At 40.4% G+C, this 19,712-nt stretch overlaps 2 protein-coding genes across 2 annotated transcripts in view; one reads left to right on the top strand and one right to left on the bottom strand.

Moving 5' to 3' along the window:
• Positions 1–10,534, top strand: part of TUBGCP4 (tubulin gamma complex associated protein 4) — a 33,772-nt gene extending 23,238 nt beyond the window's left edge. The window contains exons 8-18 of the mRNA XM_007935259.1: positions 678–843; positions 1,085–1,209; positions 1,966–2,016; positions 2,440–2,545; positions 4,139–4,246; positions 4,353–4,355; positions 4,889–5,027; positions 7,363–7,540; positions 8,097–8,231; positions 9,588–9,704; positions 10,391–10,534. Of these exons, the coding sequence (XP_007933450.1) occupies positions 678–843; positions 1,085–1,209; positions 1,966–2,016; positions 2,440–2,545; positions 4,139–4,246; positions 4,353–4,355; positions 4,889–5,027; positions 7,363–7,540; positions 8,097–8,231; positions 9,588–9,704; positions 10,391–10,534 (1,272 nt within the window). The remainder of the gene's footprint in view (positions 1–677; positions 844–1,084; positions 1,210–1,965; positions 2,017–2,439; positions 2,546–4,138; positions 4,247–4,352; positions 4,356–4,888; positions 5,028–7,362; positions 7,541–8,096; positions 8,232–9,587; positions 9,705–10,390) is intronic.
• Positions 10,535–16,112: 5,578 nt separating this feature from the next.
• The window catches only part of TP53BP1 (tumor protein p53 binding protein 1), a 96,446-nt gene continuing 92,846 nt past the window's right edge, over positions 16,113–19,712 (bottom strand). Inside the window, exons 25-28 of the mRNA XM_042783696.1 lie at positions 18,327–18,421; positions 17,409–17,608; positions 16,706–16,851; positions 16,113–16,300 (exon numbers count right to left, since the gene is read on the bottom strand). Coding sequence (XP_042639630.1) covers positions 16,113–16,300; positions 16,706–16,851; positions 17,409–17,608; positions 18,327–18,421 — 629 coding nt within the window. The remainder of the gene's footprint in view (positions 16,301–16,705; positions 16,852–17,408; positions 17,609–18,326; positions 18,422–19,712) is intronic.

Below are 19,712 nucleotides of genomic sequence, written 5' to 3'. Positions count from 1 at the left end.
GATCTGCAGCCTATACGACTATGAGACCAGAAGAACTAGATGGTGCCTGGCTACCACTGTCATCCACTTGGAAGAGGATCTATGTAGGAGATCCTTGATAGAGTGGGAGAGCAATGTGGAACAAAACTCAGAATCATTTGGAGGAAATAAAAAGGGGGTTGGGGACCAGGTTTGCTGGTCTGATAGAGCTTGGTGGAACCACTGAGACTATGGCCCCTAGCTGCCCTTCAGGTCTGTAATTGAATCCACACCCGTGGTTTCCAGCCAAACAAAAGACAGGCATATGAGTTGAACATTTACCTCAGGTAGACACACTCCTTGGAGACAACAACCATGGGAGAAAGAAGGGCTGCTTATGCACAGGGAGACAGCTCAGGGGGCAGGAGGGCAGGGAGTGATGGACACTGGGAAGAGGTAACTATGGGGAGGAAGTGAGAGGGGAGCTGTTGCATTGTGGTAAACTGTGATCAATGTCATGAGACAAAGTATGTGAACTGCTGTATGGAAAGTGAATTTGCTCTGTAAATCTTCACCCAAATCACAGTAAAAAAAAAGAATTGTGCAGCTTCAGATTTAAAATCCTTCCTCTGGGAAGGATAAATCACAGTTGGGAGAGTAACTGGATGTTTTCCTTTTCTTCCTGCCTCATCTCTCATTTGGATTCTTTCCTTGAGTAGCGCCTGATTGAGGAAGAGAACATGTTGGCACCATCTCTAAAGCAGTTTTCCCTGCGGGTGGAGATTTTGCCATCCTACATACCAGTGAGGGTGGCTGAGAAAATCCTCTTTGTTGGAGAATCTGTCCAGATGTTTGAGAATCAAAATGTGAACCTAACTAGAAAAGGTAGGAATCTCTTTGCCCAGTGTCCTACATCTTCAAAGGTTCTTCTTACTTAATATTGTGTGGTCCAGAAGTATACCTGGTTAGAATGAGTGGCTCCTGAGATTTATGTGGTGAGATTTAAGCACAACTATTGCCATGCTTTCCCGAGAAGCAGGTGAAGGAGCTGTACACTGCCATCAGCCTGCTCCAGGGCTTACCTGTGCCCTCTGACTCCCTTTCATAGTGCCTTTCTGTTTGGCAGGATCCATTTTGAAAAACCAGGAGGACACTTTTGCTGCGGAGCTGCATCGACTCAAGCAGCAGCCGCTCTTCAACCTGGTGGATTTTGAGCAGGTGGTGGATCGCATCCGTAGCACTGTGGCTGAGGTCTGTCTTGCATCTTGTATCTTTTTTAGGAAGATGGACAGGTTCCCTGGAAATTGAGCAGTTGGCTTTTGTTTCTTCTTAATGTGGTCAGAGCTTAGCTTGTTTGAGAGAGTTGGGCAAGAAGATATGAAAAGCATCCCCTTTAATAATAGAGGCAGACCTGCCTTCACCTTTTCATGTTAATGGCATTGCCCTTATCAGCATAAAGAAGTTTCCTTCTAGTTTTCTTATTTTTCTCTTTTCTTTTTTTCCCTTCTTTTAATCATGAATGGATGTTGAATTTTACCAGATTTTTTTTCTTCATCTATTGAGATGATTGCGTGGTTTTTATCCTTTAACCTCTAACGTGGTAAAAAGACATTCACATTAAAAAAAAAAAAAAGTTATTGAGATAAAAGCTACATAACATAAAATTTAACATTTTAGCCATTTTAAAGTGTACAGTTCACTGATTTTAGTATATTCGCAATGTTTTGCAGTCATCACCACCATCTAATTTCAGAACATTCCCATCTGGTTTTTGTTGTTTGTTTGGTTTTGTTTTTTTACTGTTCAATTATCCTCTGATTGCTGGAATTGACCCACCTTGGTCATGGTGTATGTTCTTTTTTCAATGCATTACTAGATTTGTACAGAACTATATAAGGTTGCTGTGAGTTGAAATTGACTTGATGGCAGTTTTTTTTTTTTTTTAATTATTTGCAGGGTTTTCTTCATAATGAAATTTTGTCCCTGTTTTGTTGGTTCTTTTCACAGCATCTCTGGAAGCTCATGGTAGAAGAGTCAGATTTACTGGGTCAGCTGAAGGTAAAAGTTTAGCTGTTCAACTCTTAAAATGATACTGGTGGGAAATGGCTTTCATTCGCTAACCTTTCCTGAGACCACTGGTTGCCTATACCCAGACTTCTAAAGTGGCCTCATACATCTTTATCCAGGTGCTCAAATTATACCTAATGCCACAAATCTACTATAATACAAAGATTTGGGTGTATATTTTCTTCTGGCATAATGTAATTTTATTGGCCTTGAATAAATGATGTCAGACATACACCAGTCATCCTGTCATGAGGAATTGCTAAGTATGCCCCCTTTAAATGCCAAAAGCCTATATATCCTTTTGTAGGTTGGACGCAAACTGGTAAGATTAGATATTTTATTATATGTGTAATAGTGAGGAGCTTCTGTTCCTGCTTGATTTTACTGAATTGTAAATTGAAATTATTTTCTCAGATCATTAAAGACTTTTACCTTCTGGGACGTGGAGAACTGTTTCAGGCCTTCATTGACACAGCTCAACACATGTTAAAAACACCACCTACTGCAGTAACTGAGCATGGTAATTGCCTCTGGCCCTGAAAATTGCTAGCTTACTGAAGTTGCAGGGTTTTTTTTGCTGTTGCCAAACCATTTAATCCTTTTCCACATAAGAGCATCCTGGTGAGTTACAGGACAGTGTTTCCAAAGATTGAAGGCCCTTTCAGGTAGGCTTCTCACTGAGGTCATTGGAACAGCACTTGGCCTGTGACCCTTCCTGGAAGAGTTGGTGTAGGCCTTCAAGCCAGGGATTTTATCTCATTGGATTATAGCCAAATACACCTCATGGGATACATTGGGACTTACTGCTATTTAAAGTGTTGTATTAGAATGCTTTAGGTTGTGAATGATAGAAATCCAACCAGAAGTAACTTTGGTAGAAAAGGGAAATGTATTTGCTAATGTTTATCTAAAATTCCAGTGGAGTAAGTGTAATTGGGCCTCCAAATGAATGAAACTAGGGACATGGATTCTACTAGCATTCTTTCTCTCTTAACCATATTTTATTTGTGCCTCTTGTGTGCTCTTTGGTGACCTTCCAGTCCCACCTAGAACCATGACCACCAACAGCTCCCAGGAACATGCATCATACTATCTTATACTGATGCAAGCAAACTTGGGCTTTCCAGTAGCAAGTTAAAAAATTTCAAGGAAGGGGCTTTGATTGGTCTGGCTCAGATGATATACCTATCCCTGTTATTAATCACTTTGGTCAAAGAGGTCAGAGATTTAGGATATGCCTGGTTAGGTAAAGTGTCTACCTCTTGACCAGTCAGTGATAAATAAGATGACCATTGCTATTCAAACTACATGAGTAGAGTTGGGTATGTATCAAAACCAAAACATGAAATCAGTGGTAGAGGGAGTCAGGGTCCCATTTTATTAGCTCAGTGTAACAGTGGATGCCCACTGTACTTAAATAGGACTTTTTTGGTTGTAGTTACAAGAAAAACAACTCAAACTCACGCAAAGTGGGAAAAAAGAGGCAAGTTTATTGATTTGTTAAGTATATAATAAATTGATTCACATAACTGAAAAGCCCAGAGGTTTGATGGCTCTAGGCAAAATTTGTCCAATGACTCATGTGATACCTTTAAGACTTGGTCTCTTTCTGTCTTTCACCTCTGCTTTTCTTCCCAGGCAGGCCCTCTCCATATGGTGGCAAGATGGCCTTCAGCAACACCAAGCTTACATCCTAAGTCCTTCTTTGTTTAGGAAAAAAAGCTTCACTTAAGAGTCTGAATAGAGTTCACTGGCTGGGTTGGTCTGATTTGTGTCATGTTTGTACCTAAACAAAATACTGGAACACGGCAGAGTAATACATTCTGTTTGCTCATGCTTGGGTTACCTACTTGCTCCTAGAATCAAGTATCGTTGATCCCACTGGAACTGCATATATTGTACTAGGTGGGGCTGATTCTTCTAGGAAAATCAGAGTGTTATTATTGCAACAGGAGAAGGGAGGGGGATGAATGCTAGTCAGGCAAAAGCAACAGTGTCACTAAGTCCTCTCTCTATTAATGTCAGGCAGCTAGGGGAGACACAGAAAGCTGGAGGAGTCTGTGTTTGTATTGTAGCCAAGCATTCTTGTCAGCTCATGTGTTCTTTCTTATAGATGTGAATGTGGCCTTTCAACAGTCAGCACACAAGGTATTGCTAGATGATGACAACCTTCTCCCTCTGTTGCACTTGACAATTGAGTATCATGGAAAGGAGCATAAAGGTTTGCCATTCTTTCTGCTGCTACTGGTCATCATCTATCTTCCCATCTCAGCTTCCATCCACCTCCACAGAGACCATGTAATTTTGGACCTTCGAGATGGTCTTAGCTGGTACCCTCATTTTATACAGGAAACAGGGAGGTCCACCGGGCTTCAGGAAGATACCCAGGCCACTTTTCTTCTTCTGTCTTGCTGCTGGAATGGTACAGGGAGCTCTGGTGGTCCAGTGGCTAAAGTGCTGGGCTACTAACCAAAACGTTGGCAGTTTGAACCCACCAGCTGCTCCATGGGAGACAGATGAGGCAGTCTGTTTTCTGTAAAGATTTACAGCTTTGGAAACTCTACAGGGCAGTTCTACTCTGCCCAAAAAAGGGTTGCTGAGTGAGAATTGACTCGATGGCAGTGGAATTCCGGTGGACTTGAATAGTCCGTATTTATTTTCCCTATTTATCAGCCTCTAGACTTTAAAGCTGAAAAAAGAATGTCTAAAAGCCTCCGGAGACTCTCGTGTGGAAGTTTCCTTGCCCTCTGCCTTTCTGACAGCGCAGGCTCGAGTGAGCTATTGCCTCGTGAATGCTGTTCACCCTGTTGAGGCTCTGGTTCTACACTGACAAGTGTTCTTTTTCTTTTCTTGATCCCTGCAGATTGTACTCAGGCAAGAGAAGGGCCTTCTCGGGAAACTTCTCCCCGGGAAGCCCCTGCGTCTGGCTGGGCAGCCCTAGGTCTTTCCTACAAAGTGCAGTGGCCACTACACATTCTCTTTACTCCTGCTGTCCTAGAAAAGTGAGTACTCCTGAGTTTCTTACGAGTAAATATTACCCACCTTACTTCTAAGGGAAGAAATCAACAGGAATAGAATTGTTGGGAGCAAGATAGCAACCAGCGAGTTTTTAGCAATCTCTGTAAATCAGAGATTGCAAACTCAAGATGCCTTCTGGGGCTAGGAGGTAGCATTAAAAGTGAAGCTGTGGATGTGAGAAAGCAGGGAGTGGTGGACCATCAAATGAAATGGAGGGTGATGAAAGCCTACCTAAAATGATCCAGATTGAAAATTTTTAAAGAAACTGTAATAATAAAATATTGCAGCCTGTCAGTTTATAACCTCTGGAAAATGCAGTCTTAGGCATCACCTGGAGAGTCTCACCCTTGATAACTGTATCAAATCTAACAAAGCCCCTCCCTAACTTTTGTAATTTTTTGTTGGTTTACCTGAATATCTACTGTGGATTTCAGTCTCTGGGGAAATCACCTTCTTATCCCCAGGGAGAGGCAGCAGGGCAGCCAAGCTGGGGGGATGGAATAAAGGATCTGGACCTGGGTGCTAGCAGACTCTATCTGATCAGGTTTGTTCTTGCTTCTGAGACCCTGCCAAATAAGTGCTGTTGCTTGGCCCTGGTCTGGACCCAGTGTCCCCAAAGCAGACAGGAACTAGAGCTCTAGAGGAAGGAGGTAGGAGAAGTATACTTGACTGGGAGGCCTCTGAAATCTATCCCCACACCATTTCCAAAGACTTTCCAAACCCTATTACTGGTTAGAGAACCAGCCTCTGGCTTTGGTGGAGGATGAAACCTGTGATGCTCAGTGATGCTGGAGGAGTGCAGAGAGAGAAAACAAAGGAACAAAAGGGCTACCTCTTCTTCATTCTCCCTCTTCACAGCACTCTCTACTTTTTGAAGGTAGATAAGCTTAGAGTAGGATAGAGTGGGCATAAACTGGAAGAGAGGATGCTGGTTGAGGGAGAAGATTCTGTGGCAGGTTCAGCCCCCATGGCCCACCTAGGTAAGCTGCATGGATTTGTTAAAGAGCCTCCAAAGCTCCGTAATTCGGTGTCCACAGGTGAACGGTCCACTTAACACCTAACTTGATAGGCTCTTAACACTTTAAAAAAACTTAGAGTTTAGAAATTGTTTTTGTTTATTATGAAAAATATAAACAAATGTAATAGAAATAAAGACTCTAACAAATTCCCATGTCCTCATTACCCACCTTCAATAGCCATCAACATTCTGTTGTTTCATCTATCCCTCCCTTTTTTTTCTAGAGCTTTTTAAAGCCAGAGCTTTCTTCAGACACGTCATTTCACTTTTAGTAGGCAATTCAAAAAAGGCATATTTTTAACATACCTATAATGCCATTATCACCCAACAAAATTAACAATAATTCTTTATTATCTAATACCCAGTGCATATTGAGATTTCCTGTTATCTGAAAAATGTCTTCTTATGGTAGAGTTTCTTCAAATCAGCATACAAATATGTCTACTATTTTGGTATGTTTGTTCCACAGAAATAGATAATTTAAAAAACCAGAAAGAATCACATTTTCTTCTGTAAGCCTGCCTAAGAACAAGTCGGTATATCTAGTTCTACCAGGGATAAGTTCTCACATGTCTTCTCAGTATGGGGTCTCAGCATTAATTAGTCCCTGAACTTGCTGAGAGGCAGAAGTTTGTTCTTTGGGCTTTAGGAACAGAGAATAGCATTAATCACAATTCTTGGTCCGTAAAATACTCTATTATTGGTCTATGCAAGAGCCTCCTTCCTTCCTTAACACATACACACAGACGAGCCATAAAAGCACCTTCTAGTACAGAACACTGACAATAATGTTTATCTACCTATATGATCCTCCCCAGACCTCTCCTTGCTTCTTCTCAGCCAGGGTAACCACTATCTTAAATTCCATGTATTCTTACTTTCCTTTTCATATAATTTTATAATGGAAGATGGGGCAATCTACTTCCGTAGTGATAACTGCCTCGGAAACCCAAGGAGGGGTTGCTATGAGTCAGGTCCAACTCGACGGCATGTAACAACAACAACATATATACATGTGTGTGTGTGTGTACTTTTTATTTGCAGGGTTTCAGGTTATATGTAATCTTCTAAGATTTTCTTTTTCAATCAAAATTATATTACTAAGATTCATTTTGTTGTGTTGGATGGTTGTAGGTCATTCATTTTGACTGCTATGTAATATTCCATTGTATAAATAAACCACAGTTCAGTTGTAGACATCTCTGGCCATTCTTCTTTTCTTCCTTTTTCGGGGAGGGGTGGGTCTGTAGGGTCTGTTTTGAGGGTGGGGTGATCTTGAATGGCTTGGTGTCTCTGTCCAGGTACAATGTTGTTTTCAAGTACTTGCTGAGTGTGCGCCGGGTTCAAGCTCAACTGCAGCACTGCTGGGCCCTGCAAATGCAGCGCAAACACCTCAAGTCCAACCAGACCGATGCAGTCAAGTGGCGCCTACGAAATCACATGGCATTCTTGGTGGATAATCTTCAGTATTATCTCCAGGTCTGTACTGAGGGATAAGTAGAAGGAAGAGGGGTATGAAGAGAAGTCCGTGAGGCTGGCAGGAAGGATTGAAGAGAGATTATAATCCTCCATTTGGTAATACTGAGGTTTGAGAAAATGTGGGGACTGTATTCCTAGGTGTGTGTCTTAGGGGCATTTTAGGGGAAAGTAGAAATAAATGGATGGAGGTTAAGGAATAGAGTCCTTAGTATCAGCAATGCATTAATTGTTGCTTTGGCCATTATTTTTATAGTTTGCTATATAACTTCTGGAATCCTATAGGACTTTACTCAGTGAGTGGAGGAGATGCAGTATGAGTGGCTTGAGTTAGCAAGGGTTGGCTAAGACACTGGAGGTTGTTAGGATGTAGGCAGATAACTTTCTGCAAGGTTGGGCAAAATTAGGGTGTCTTTGGTCAACCTTAAAGTGGCTTGGTTAGGATGAAGATGAATGGGGGCAGAAATTTTCTATTTCATCCTGTCAGGCATCTCATTCATTGTCCCTGAGTAATCAGATTTTGCAGGGTGCTAAAATTATTTGTGCAACTGTCTGTCAGGTAGATGTGCTGGAGTCTCAGTTCTCACAGCTGCTTCATCAAATCAATTCTACCCGAGACTTTGAAAGCATCCGATTGGCTCACGACCACTTCCTGAGCAATTTGCTGGCTCAGTCCTTTATCTTGCTGAAACCTGTAAGTATGGTTGCTTGGTTTCTGACTGTTCCTTTAGGCACTTGGAGTTGACAAGATATTGAGCTATCATTAAGCAACTGTTCAATCTCTATTTTTAAGCATTTTAAACTACTTATGAAGCAAAACTTAAAAGGAATGTTAAAGGGAACTTAAATGTCTTTTAATTTCTGGATTATATAATGGAGGTGATAAGCAGCTATAGATAAAAAAAATATGTGCTTAGCCCCCAGAAGGAAGGATTTAAAGAAATTCAAGAATCCTTCTGACATCAAAGACCAACAAAAATACATATAGAATTATTTTCTAGAAATCTTGGACCAGGATAGATCAATTGTTGAAAGGTGTGTTTACAAACAACTGGAGTAGTATGTGTGTGGCCTTCCTTTAGGGTAATTTATCTCATCCTTATCTGTACTTTGGAATAATCTGGGGAGCTTTTCAAAAATCTAAGACCTAGACCACTAAAATTAGAATCTCTGAAATAAGATCCAGGCATCAGTCATTTTAAAAGCTCACAAGTGGTTCCAACTCGAGGATAAAAACCAGGAACACTGAAATGACCCCTTGTATAGTTTCTACTATAATGGTTATGCTTCATCTTTTGTGTGAGCTAATTGTTATGTCACACAAGAAACAACAGACTTCCCTTTGTTTCTGATATTTGGGGCTATTTTTGCCATACCTAGAAAAAGTGAGTTAGATAGGTACCATTCCAAAGCATTCTGTGAATTGAAAATAACTGAAAACCATTATGACAGGTAGACTCAGCCAAGTTCCTTGGGGAAAAGCAGAGTATCAGAGCAAGTCGTCATCAATAAGTATTTATTATTTACTTACTGTGCACAAAGCACTGGGGATACAAAGAGGTTTAAGTAATGGCTCTGCCCCTAAGGAGCTCACAGTCTAATTGGAGAGGCCAGGCATATATACATAGAAAAAGCAGTAACAACACAGGAAGCCTGAACAAATGCCAAGATAATAGAAGTTAGGGGTTCGTTAAAGGCTGTGGTGGGGAAGGAAACACTTCACTGAATTGAATTTGAACTGGCCTTAAAGGGAAGAGTTTACCAGACACAGGACCAACACTGAAAGCCAAGCTCACAGGCAGGATCACCACTCAGTGGGTCCAAGGAGTGAGGACTAGCCTAACGTCATTACAGTGGAGGTCCTGTGCAAAGGTAACTAAGAACGATGGTATCTTTGCCAGAAAGGGACAAGTTTGTTCTACACAAGTGGCATTTTGAGGGGCTGGCAAGAGACTTAAAAGTAGCTATGCTCTTACGTATTTTCCCAAGTTTTTAATTTCACAGATGTATCTTCCTGCCCTTCCTAATGCCAGTTATGCTTCTTGGATAGGTGTTTCACTGCCTGAATGAAATCCTAGATCTGTGTCATAGTTTTTGCTCGCTGGTCAGTCAGAACCTAGGCCCACTGGATGAGCGGGGAGCTGCACAGCTGGCTATTCTTGTGAAGGTGAGTTGCCTTGGCCATTGTGAGATAAGCAGTCCTGTCCAAAGAACTAGAGGTGGTTTTGCCAATGGAGCATCATGATCTTGCCCCAAGTCAATAAAACATTTTCCCAGTACATGCAGATAGAAATAACAAGACGTAAAGATAAAAATGTTGGTATCAGTTGATTTTGAAGCAGACCATTACATGCCACTCACAGCATTCAAAAATAGTTCTGCCTTGAATAGTTTATTCAGCCCACCAAATATGCATTGGCTTTGTTCTCATTTTCTTACTTCCTATTCACGTACATCCTTGACGAACCCCTTATTTCACTGAGATTATAATTACCTACCTATAACAAACACACTCAGGGTGTCCCCAAATCCTGTAGATTATATTAAAATTATATTATATTGTAAAATCCAATAGAATATATTAATTTGAAACCAGCTGCTAAATTCTACTAAGAATGAAAGCACCTTTATAGGAAATCATTCATTCTATGGACTTGGTAGAGTAAGAAGTCATTTTAGGAGCTAACAGAAGTGAGAATGTGAGAAGGCCAGGTGGTTGTGTAGAATTTCAAGGAAGGCTTTTCCAAGGAACTCCACTGCCCCCTTTCCTTCCCCTCCCGCCCCACACACACGTCACTTTCCATGAAGAACATTGGTGAGGTTAAGATGATGACAGAGTTCTTCTCTTTGCAGGGCTTTAGCCGCCAGTCTTCCCTCCTTTTCAAGATTCTTTCCAGTGTACGTAATCATCAGATCAACTCAGACTTGGCTCAACTCCTGTTACGACTAGATTATAACAAATATTACACCCAGGCTGGTGGAACTCTGGGCAGGTAGGAACCTTTTTTATGGATTCAATAAACTTTTTTTACTGTTTGGTTTCCAGAGTTGGAAGGAGACTTTAGTCATCATCTAAATACCCCCAATTTTATAAACAAGGACACCAAGGCTTAGAAAGAAAAAGGAAAGATTATTTTCTAGTAAAAGGAGTCCTGGCAGCACAGTGGTTAAGCACTTGGCTGCTACACAAAAGGTCAGTGTTTTGAACCTATCAGCTGCTCCACAGGAGAAAGATGTGGCAGTTTGCTTTATATGTGGCACAGGGTCACTATGTTGTAGTTGGTAGGTGCCATCAAGTTGTCTCAGACTCTTAAAAAGCCTGTGCACAGCAAAAGGAAACACTGCCTGCTCCTCTGCCAGCCTCACGATCCTTGCTATCCTGAGCCCATTGTTGCAGCCAGTGTCACAGTGGCCTTCTCCTTCTTCACTGACCTACTTTACCAACCATGATATCCTTCTCTAGGGAATGGTTCCTTCTGACAACATGATCAAAGTAGGTGAGACAAAGTCTGGCCATTCTCACTTCCAAAGAGCATTCCAGCTGCACTTCTTCCAGGACAGATCTGTGAGTCCTTTTAGCAGACCATGGTACTGTTAGCATTCTTCTCCAGCACCACAACTCAAAAAGTATCAACTCTTCTTCAGTCTTCTTATTCATTGTCCAGCTCTCACATGCATAAGAGGTGACTGAAAATACCATGGATGGGTTGGGCGCACCTTGCTCTTCAAGGAGACACTTTGCTCTTCATCATTTGAAAAAGGTCTTTTGCAGATTTGCTCAATATGTCATCTGATGTCTTGACTACTGCTTCCATTGGTGTTGATTGCAGAACCAAGTAATATGAAATCCTTGACAACTTCAGTCTATTCTCCATCTACCATGAAGCTGTTTACTGGACGAGTTGTGAGGATTTTTGTTTCCTTTATATTGAGGTGTAATCCATACTGAAGACTGTAGTCTTTAATCTTCATCAGTAAGTGCTTCAAGTCAACATCATTTTCAGCAAGCAAAGTTGTGTCATTTTCAGCAAGCAAAGTTGTGTCATCTGTGTATCGCAGGTTGTTAATACTCGAGTCTTCCTCTACTCCTGATGCCATGTTCTTCTTCATATAATCCAGTTTATTGGATTATTTGCTCAGCATACAAATTGACCAAGTATGGTAAAGGGATACAACCCTGCTGCACTCCCTTGATTTTGAACCATGCAGTATCCCCTTGTTCTGTTTGAATGACAGCCTCCTGATCTATGTACAGGTTCCTCATGAGTACAATCAAGTGTTCTGGAATTCCCATTCATCTCAATGTTACCCATAATTTGTTATCATCCAGACAATCAAATGCTTTTGCATAGTCAATAAAACATAAGTAAACATCTTTCTGGTGGTATTCTTTGCTTTCAGCTAAGACCCATCTGACATCAGCAATGATATCCGTAGTTCCACATCCTCTTCTGAAACCAACTTGTGTTTCAGGAAGTTCTCTGCCAATATACTGCTGCAACCATTTTTTAATTATCTAAAGTAAGATTTTACTTGCATGTGATATTAATGATATTGTTCAATAATTTTCACATTCTGTGAGATCACCTTTCTTTGGAATGGGTACAAATATGGATCTCTTGAAGTCAGTTGGCCAGGTAGCTGTCTTCCAAATTTCTTGGCATAACCGAGTGAGTGCGCCTCCAGTGTGGCATCCATTTGTTGAAACACCTCAGTGGATGTTCTATCAATTCCTGGAGCCTTGTTCTTCACCAGTTCTTTCAGTGCAGCCTCGACTTCTGCCTTCAATACCATTGGTTCTTGATCATATGCTACCTCCTGAAATGGATGAACACTGACCAATTCTTTTTGGTACAATGACTCTGTGTATTCCATCTTCATTTGACGTTTCCTGCATCATTCAGTATTTTGCCCATAGAATCTTTCAATATTGCAACTTGAGACTTGAATTTTTTCTTTAGTTCTTTCAGCTTGAGAAATGCTGAGTGTGTTCTTCCCTTTTGGTTTTCTAACTGCAGGTCTTTGCACATTTTATTGTAATAATTGGCTTTGTCCTCTCAAGATGCTCTTGGAAATCTTCTATTCAGCTCTATTATCTTGTCATTTCTTACGTTTGCTTTAGCTACTCTCTGTTCAAGGGCAAGTTTCAGAGTCTTCTGACATCCATTTTTGTCTGTTCTTCCTTTCTTATCTTTTTAATGATCTCTTGCTTTCTTCATGGATGATGTCCTTGATGTCATCCCACAATTCCAGTAGTTTTTGGTCACTGGTGTTCAATGCATCAAATCTATCCTTTAGATGGTCTCTAAATTCAGGAGACATATTATCAAGGTCATATTTTGGCTCTCGTGGACTTGTTTTAATTGTCTTTAACTTCAACTTATGAGTAGTTGATGGTCTGTTCCACAATCAGTTCCTGGCCTTATTTTGGCTGAAGATATTGAACTTCTCCATCACTTCTTGACACAAATGTAGTCAATCTGATTCCTATGTACTCCGTCCGGCAAAGTCCACATATATAGATAGCCATCATTTATGTTGTTGAAAAAGGTATTTGCAATGAATAAGTCGTTGGTCTTGCAAAAATTCTATCATGCGATCTCCAGTGTTATTTGTCACCAAGGCCTTATTTTCCAACTACTGGTGACTCTTCTTTGATTCCAACTTTTGCATTCCAGTCACCAGTGATAATCAACACATCTTGATTGTATGTTCAGTCAATTTCAGACTGCAGAAGTTGGTAGAAATCTTCAATTTCCTCATCTTTGGCTTTTGTGGTTGGTACATAGGGTCTCTATGAGTTGGAATCAACTCAAGTGCAAGGGGTTTTCTAAAAATCATCATAGTAAAATATTAAAATGCCTGGGACTGAAATGGATTTTAAATTCTTTCCTAAGATGTGTACCACTGTGTGGGGAGGCAGTGTGGCTTGGATTCTCAATGCTGACATTAATTAGCTGTCTAACTTTGCCTCACCAGCCCCTCCTGCTTCCTCATCTGTGAAAGGCTTCCAGTGCTTAGCTTTTTCAATTTAATCGTTAGAATCAGTGGAAGTTGGCAACGTAAATCCTCCTCTTCTGCTTTCTCTCATTCACATACAGAAAAGCACTTAGTTGTTCCCCCTTTCTCCTCAGATTCTACTATCTTTTGAGTTTTAAGATGACATCTTCTAGATCAGAGGTTGCCCTGAGCCATATTTCTTTGAAGATAATCCTGGGAAAGCATGATACTTAATGAAAATCTTTTTCTTGTAGTTTCGGCATGTGAAATTTTCTGGTACCTCAACCAAAATGACAGTCGGTCTCATCATGTTCTCAAGTCTGTAAAAGAAGATTCAAAACAAGCATTCCATTTTCTAGCCACACACCAAATGTCTACAACCTGGTGAGAGCTATACCTTTTCTCCTAGAAGCAATTAATGAATATCCAGGGTTACAAATCATCCCCATAATCCCTATATGGAAGGGGTCTGCCACACTTCATGAGAGTTTTTAAATTCATCCACCGAGGAGGATGTATCAAGTCAGTTATTCCCTGTTGACAATGCAAGTGCCCTGACTACAGTACATTTGGAACATTTGTTGGGTATGTGCATTTATTCAAGAGTCATTTACTGCACACCTACTATGTACCTAGGAACTGTTTAAGCTGTGGAAGATACAATAGTAAACTATATGTATCAGGAAGGTAAATATTTTGTGGCTCATATGTGAAAAGGAATCGTGTTTATACAGGCAGTCCCTGGGTTACTTATGGGGTATGAACCAATCTCCATAGAATCTATTACATTAAAAATTCTAGGTACATACATAGTGGTTCATAATAACAAACAGGCATTACTTTGTGACATGTATCAAAACATTATTATTACTGTATTACTATGTTAAAGATACTTTAATGTATCTGGAAATACTTAATATTATTTATGCATAGAAAGGTACACTATATACTGTACACCAAGACAAACAAATATTTGACTTCTGACATTAGATACAAACCATACCTAACTCTTCTGATTTACACAGGTATTCAACTTTAAGACAGATTGAGGAACAGAATTCATTAGTAATCCAGGGACTGCCTTTAAATAGGTTGAATGTCATATGTTACCATCACTACCTCCTTCCAAGTAATTTATGCCTACACAGATTATTTTTCTTCCTTCAGGAAATTGAGGTTGAATTTCCCATCCTTAAGGATATGAAAACTGTGAATCTGAAGAATTTTGCCATTAATTTCTCATTTTCCTAATTTCAGACTGACAAAAAGGCATTTCTAGTTAATGATAATGTATTTAAAGTATTTTTGTTTCCCAAGAAAAAGGTCATTAAGAAAAACTTGAGATCATATTATCAGATTTCAAATACTGAAAGTTAAAGGCCCAATTATCCCATCTTAATAGAACCCCCAGGAGTGGCATTTTTTGTAATGTGGTCCCACTGTCAATGGTAACCAATAAAGTTCATATCAATGTGAACCAATATATTCATTGAACCACCCTCCCCAACCATAAAAAGCATGTATTTATACTGGCCTCAGTGTGTGGCCACTGTATCTGATCCTCTGTACCACAGCTTCCACGCATACCTTACACCCTTACTCCCTGCTGTTCTCAGCTAACATTAACCCCTTCCACTGCGATCTCTGGAGCAGGGGCTGGCAAACTACTACTGCCTGCCACGTGTTTTTGTAAACAAAAAGTTTCATTGAAACACAGCCATGCTCATTAGTTTACTTATTATGTATGGCTAGTTTCAGGCTACCACAGAAGAGTAGGTGGTTGAAACAGACCAAATGGCCCACAAAGCCTAAAATATTGACTCTTTGACAGCGCTTTACAGAAATTTGTTGACTACAGCAGTTTGAGAGATTGTGCAAATGTAAACAGGAATGATGATGAATATGGGGAGCAAAGGAATGCCTCACAGCAATTGTGACAATAATAAAAATTGAAATATTGGACTTCTGGCTGGAGTTTTTAACATTTCCAAGTGTTCTCGCATGTGCTTCTTGAGTTTATCCTTGGAGAAAGTTATCCCACCAAGTACAGTAATTAATCCTTTTCTGAGAGCTGGGAGTACCCACAGGTCAGCTGTTAGTGAGTTCAGCTCTAAAGAGAAGAAGACATTTTCTTTAAATTGTCAGGAAACTTAGATCATGACCAAAGCCACTCGGCTTCTGGCAAACTATCAATCTGGACCCTCACCTACTTTAAAGTAAAGTGGTTATTAATATACAGAATTTTAGATAGATAGCCTAGGATAACCAATGAAATTCCACAGAAAGTTATTAAATTCATTCCTAACTTTGTTTTTCTTGGCTAACTGTCCTAAAGTGAACAAGCCAACTGAAAACCTCAGAGAGGATATTTTATCTTGCTCAAAGAAATGGATGAAAAACTCCCAGTTACTACAACCAAAGAGATTCAACATTTATTTTATCATAAAAGTCCAGCAAATAAAACTATATACAAGATCCATGCAAGGAATCCAGTTACACACAAGACACATTTAAAACCTGGTTAAAACACAATCTTCACAACAGCAGAGAATAAAACCAGTAAGACCAAGTATCTTTAGCGAGAAACATAATCGTGTTTATATTTTGGGTGTTGCTTGAATCCAATTCTGTCCCCAACAATGAGACACTGGATCACCCACTCTTGTGACACCACAGGCAGCTGCAATGCTTCAGCACACTTCAGCACCGAGGCTGGGCATGAGGGGTCTGTCACCACCACATCAAATACCCCCAAAGCAATATCTGCAAAAATGGGAGAAAGTGAATGAGGAAGGGAGGCACATCTAGCCCTCCACTGACAGACAGCTATGCCTTCTAGCAAATACACCCACTCTGTCCAAACTAAAGCCCTTCTATGTGAAACAGTGCTACTGATCACAACAAAAGTACAGAGTTCCATTATATGCTGACCTTGTAGAAATATGAGCAAAAATGCCACTGGAAACCAGTAGAAGCAAGAGCAACCCAATGCTCAATTTATGTTGGCTCACATCTTGAAGGTGGTATTTTTTTCTCTTAGAAACATGGATAAAGTCGACCTACTAGGGCTGAGACTTAGACCATAAGGCCTAGCAGCTATGAGTCTAAGGACATCCTTGGAGCAATCAACAGACACAGACACACACACCCACCCCCCTTTCCAGGTACCTTTGTTATGGGCACTTGAATGGTGCTGCTTCACAGAGGCTGCCCCCCCAGTCATGAGGATCTCAGACCAGAGCTCCAGAAAGTTTTGTTGTTGATCTGATACCAACAGTACCTTCAGATTCTGGAAGGGTTTTTCTCGGGGTTGCCTATGAAGGAGTCAGTCAGACACAATTACCTTATAATTTGAATGACCTTAGCATGACAGGTAATATCTCTCAAACAGCTGCCCTGCAGAGGGGCTCAAGGACATCTGAATGCTTTCAAAACTAAGCCTTGTATCATAGCACACGTATTACACCCTCATCTTCCCTCCTGTGAATGATGTACATTCTCTGGGATCCTGGCCAGAGAACATGGCAAACCCTTCTGCTTTCCATATTTGTCCTAGGGCCACAAGTAATCCAAATCATGTTCCTGAGCCTGTTATTTTCTTAATGCCTTGTTTAAAACTAGTTCCTTAGCCTCACAGGTTAAGAATACTGAATCAACATACAAATCCTCACACACTGTCCAAAGGTCCCTAACAATATATCCTAGAGAAATAAACTAAAAGAACTGCTGAAATAATTTCAAACCATTCAGATTCCTTAATTTATCCTTCCCTCATTCCAGATGCTGTTAACACTCACTCACCTAACTTCTCTCATCCAAAAGCCTGCTGTCTTCGTGTCTATTATAGTTTTAGATGGCCTCTCAAACTCACCAATCCAGAATTCTTTGCTCTTCAAGGCTGTACCCAGCTGGCAACAAATAATTGCGGTAGTTCTGGAGCTGGTTGGCATGGCAACTGTCATGGACCCAGACATGAGATACACAAGGAATTCCACTGGCAAGGCACAAGAAGTACTTTCGGGTTCGACAATGCTGATCCGCAATTAGGAGACACTGGTAGGCTGTGTTACACTAGAAGATACAGAGACCATGAGTCTGATAACTTTTATGGAAAGCCCCAGAAGAGCTTTAATAAGCCATGGAGAACAGATCTGAAGACTCCCAAAGGTAATCCAAATTTGATTAGCTATCCTTCTGCCAAAGCCACTTTTCTCACTGAAAGGCCCAGGTGGTTTCAACCTACTTATCTCCCTGTCTCACATACTTCCTGAGGGACTAAATCTTCAAAACCCATCACCATTGAGTTGATTCCAGCTCAGATAGCGACCCTAAAGAACAGAGAAGCACTGCCCCATAGGGTTTCCAAGGCTGCCACAACTTTTCTCCTGAAGTGTGACTAATGGGTTCAAACTGCTGATCTTTCAGTTAGCAGCCAAGTACTTTAACCACTGTGCCACCAGGGCTCCTATGAAATCCTCAAGGAACAACCAAACCCTGTGTATTTCAGACTAAGAATCAGCAACTTTAATAGACATTTCTACTAAACAAATGTCAATCTATTTTGGTCCCAGCAACAGAACCACTTCTCTTATTCAAGCCAAAGTTGTAACAACTCTTTGCTGGATGCAATAAAAATTCTATTGCATGCAGTAATTTTCTGGTAGTTTCCAGTTCTGAGACCTCTGGCTCCTTCACCCAATTTCCCTCACCCCTCTTAGGCTTCTTCTCAGTATAGCAAATACATTTGTATCTTTGCCACTCTGAAAAACTACACAAAGGAACTCCTTACCTGGGCTTCATTGAAGTCTTCAAGGATATAGCCAGCTCCTGCTCGAAGCTGGGATTCTGTATATTGCTTGTTGAAAGGAGGAATTTCTAAAAATTCTGTATCAAAAAACATAACCAAGAGAATAATTACTACTAGTTGGTTTCTTATTTGCTATTTTATGCCTGGCTTCTTACTGTTCCTTTTCCCACTCTCCGGCTATCTCCACAGCAATGTGTCCCCAAGACAGGTCAAGGACTTCCCCATGAGTCAGAGAGATTTGTCCTGAGGCTGCCTATAAAATACTGCCAAAAGAAGGGACAAGAGCAGGAGGAATGGGGAAGATGAGGAATGGAAGTAGGTCCTAGACCTAAAAACATCAACGGTTCTTGAAGAAGGGCTCCACTAAGACTTTGAGTCATGGGACTGTTTATAGGGATGGACACACAACTATTTCCCACAGTAGTGTATTCCAATTCAAATAACCCTTACTATCAGAAAGTTCTTCCTTATATCTACCCTAAACTCTCCTGCTGCAAACTAAGCCCATTTCCTCTAATTCTGCTTTCTGTGGAAATGAAGAATAGCTAATCAGCAGTTTTTATAATAAAGCCTTTACAATTCCCCTTCATTTGCATTTTTTACCCCCTTGTACACTAAAAATCTGATAAACCAGAATGCTCAAAATATGGTTTTTAAAATTTAACTCTGGGATTAAATTAAAGTTAGCCAGAAAATCCTGTTTTAACCTTTTTATTGAAAACTATCTACCTTTGATGATCTTGAAGTACCTCAGGACAATGAACATCAATGACTGCTCTACAATCTTGAGGGTGAAGTAGAAGATATGAGAGATGAGGCTGAAGCTGTAATGACCCTAGGCAATTACAAATTGCTTCTTTTGACCAAATATCTAATTTGAGCTTGTTTTCTTGTCATCTGCTCCTCTCATATATAAATAACACATTAAAAAAAAGAAAGAAAGAAAAAGAAAAGCAAGACATTAGAGATTTTAGTTAATTAGGAATTCTGGGAAATTAAGTTCTAATTAACTGAAATTTTATCACAAATAAAAAACCCAACATATAAAGTTCAATGCAAGGACCATTCCCTCTCCCCCATACCTAGTGGTAAAACCTGCTAGAGCAGACCCCCTTACAGAGATGGCTCCCCTGATGTGATGCCCTCCCTGCCTGCTGGCACTCTCAGGCAGCATCTGTGCCCCAGTCCCAGGCTTCTAACCTTTGTTTAGGTCTGATTTTTCCAGCCTACTCATTTTTATTGCCCTTTTCTTGATTCAAAATTCTCCACATTCTTCTCAAAATGAAAACCCAAACCAGAAACTCTAAATGGTTATAAGAAACCCAGAACACAGCAGGTCTAATCTTAGCTTTGTCATTGTATCCTTTT

This window comes from Orycteropus afer, unplaced genomic scaffold (genome assembly GCF_000298275.1).
Source record: "Orycteropus afer afer isolate SDZICR_OR568_19922 unplaced genomic scaffold, OryAfe1.0 scaffold00026, whole genome shotgun sequence".
Lineage (NCBI taxonomy): Eukaryota > Metazoa > Chordata > Mammalia > Tubulidentata > Orycteropodidae > Orycteropus > Orycteropus afer.
This window is presented reverse-complemented; position numbering and strand designations above follow the sequence as displayed.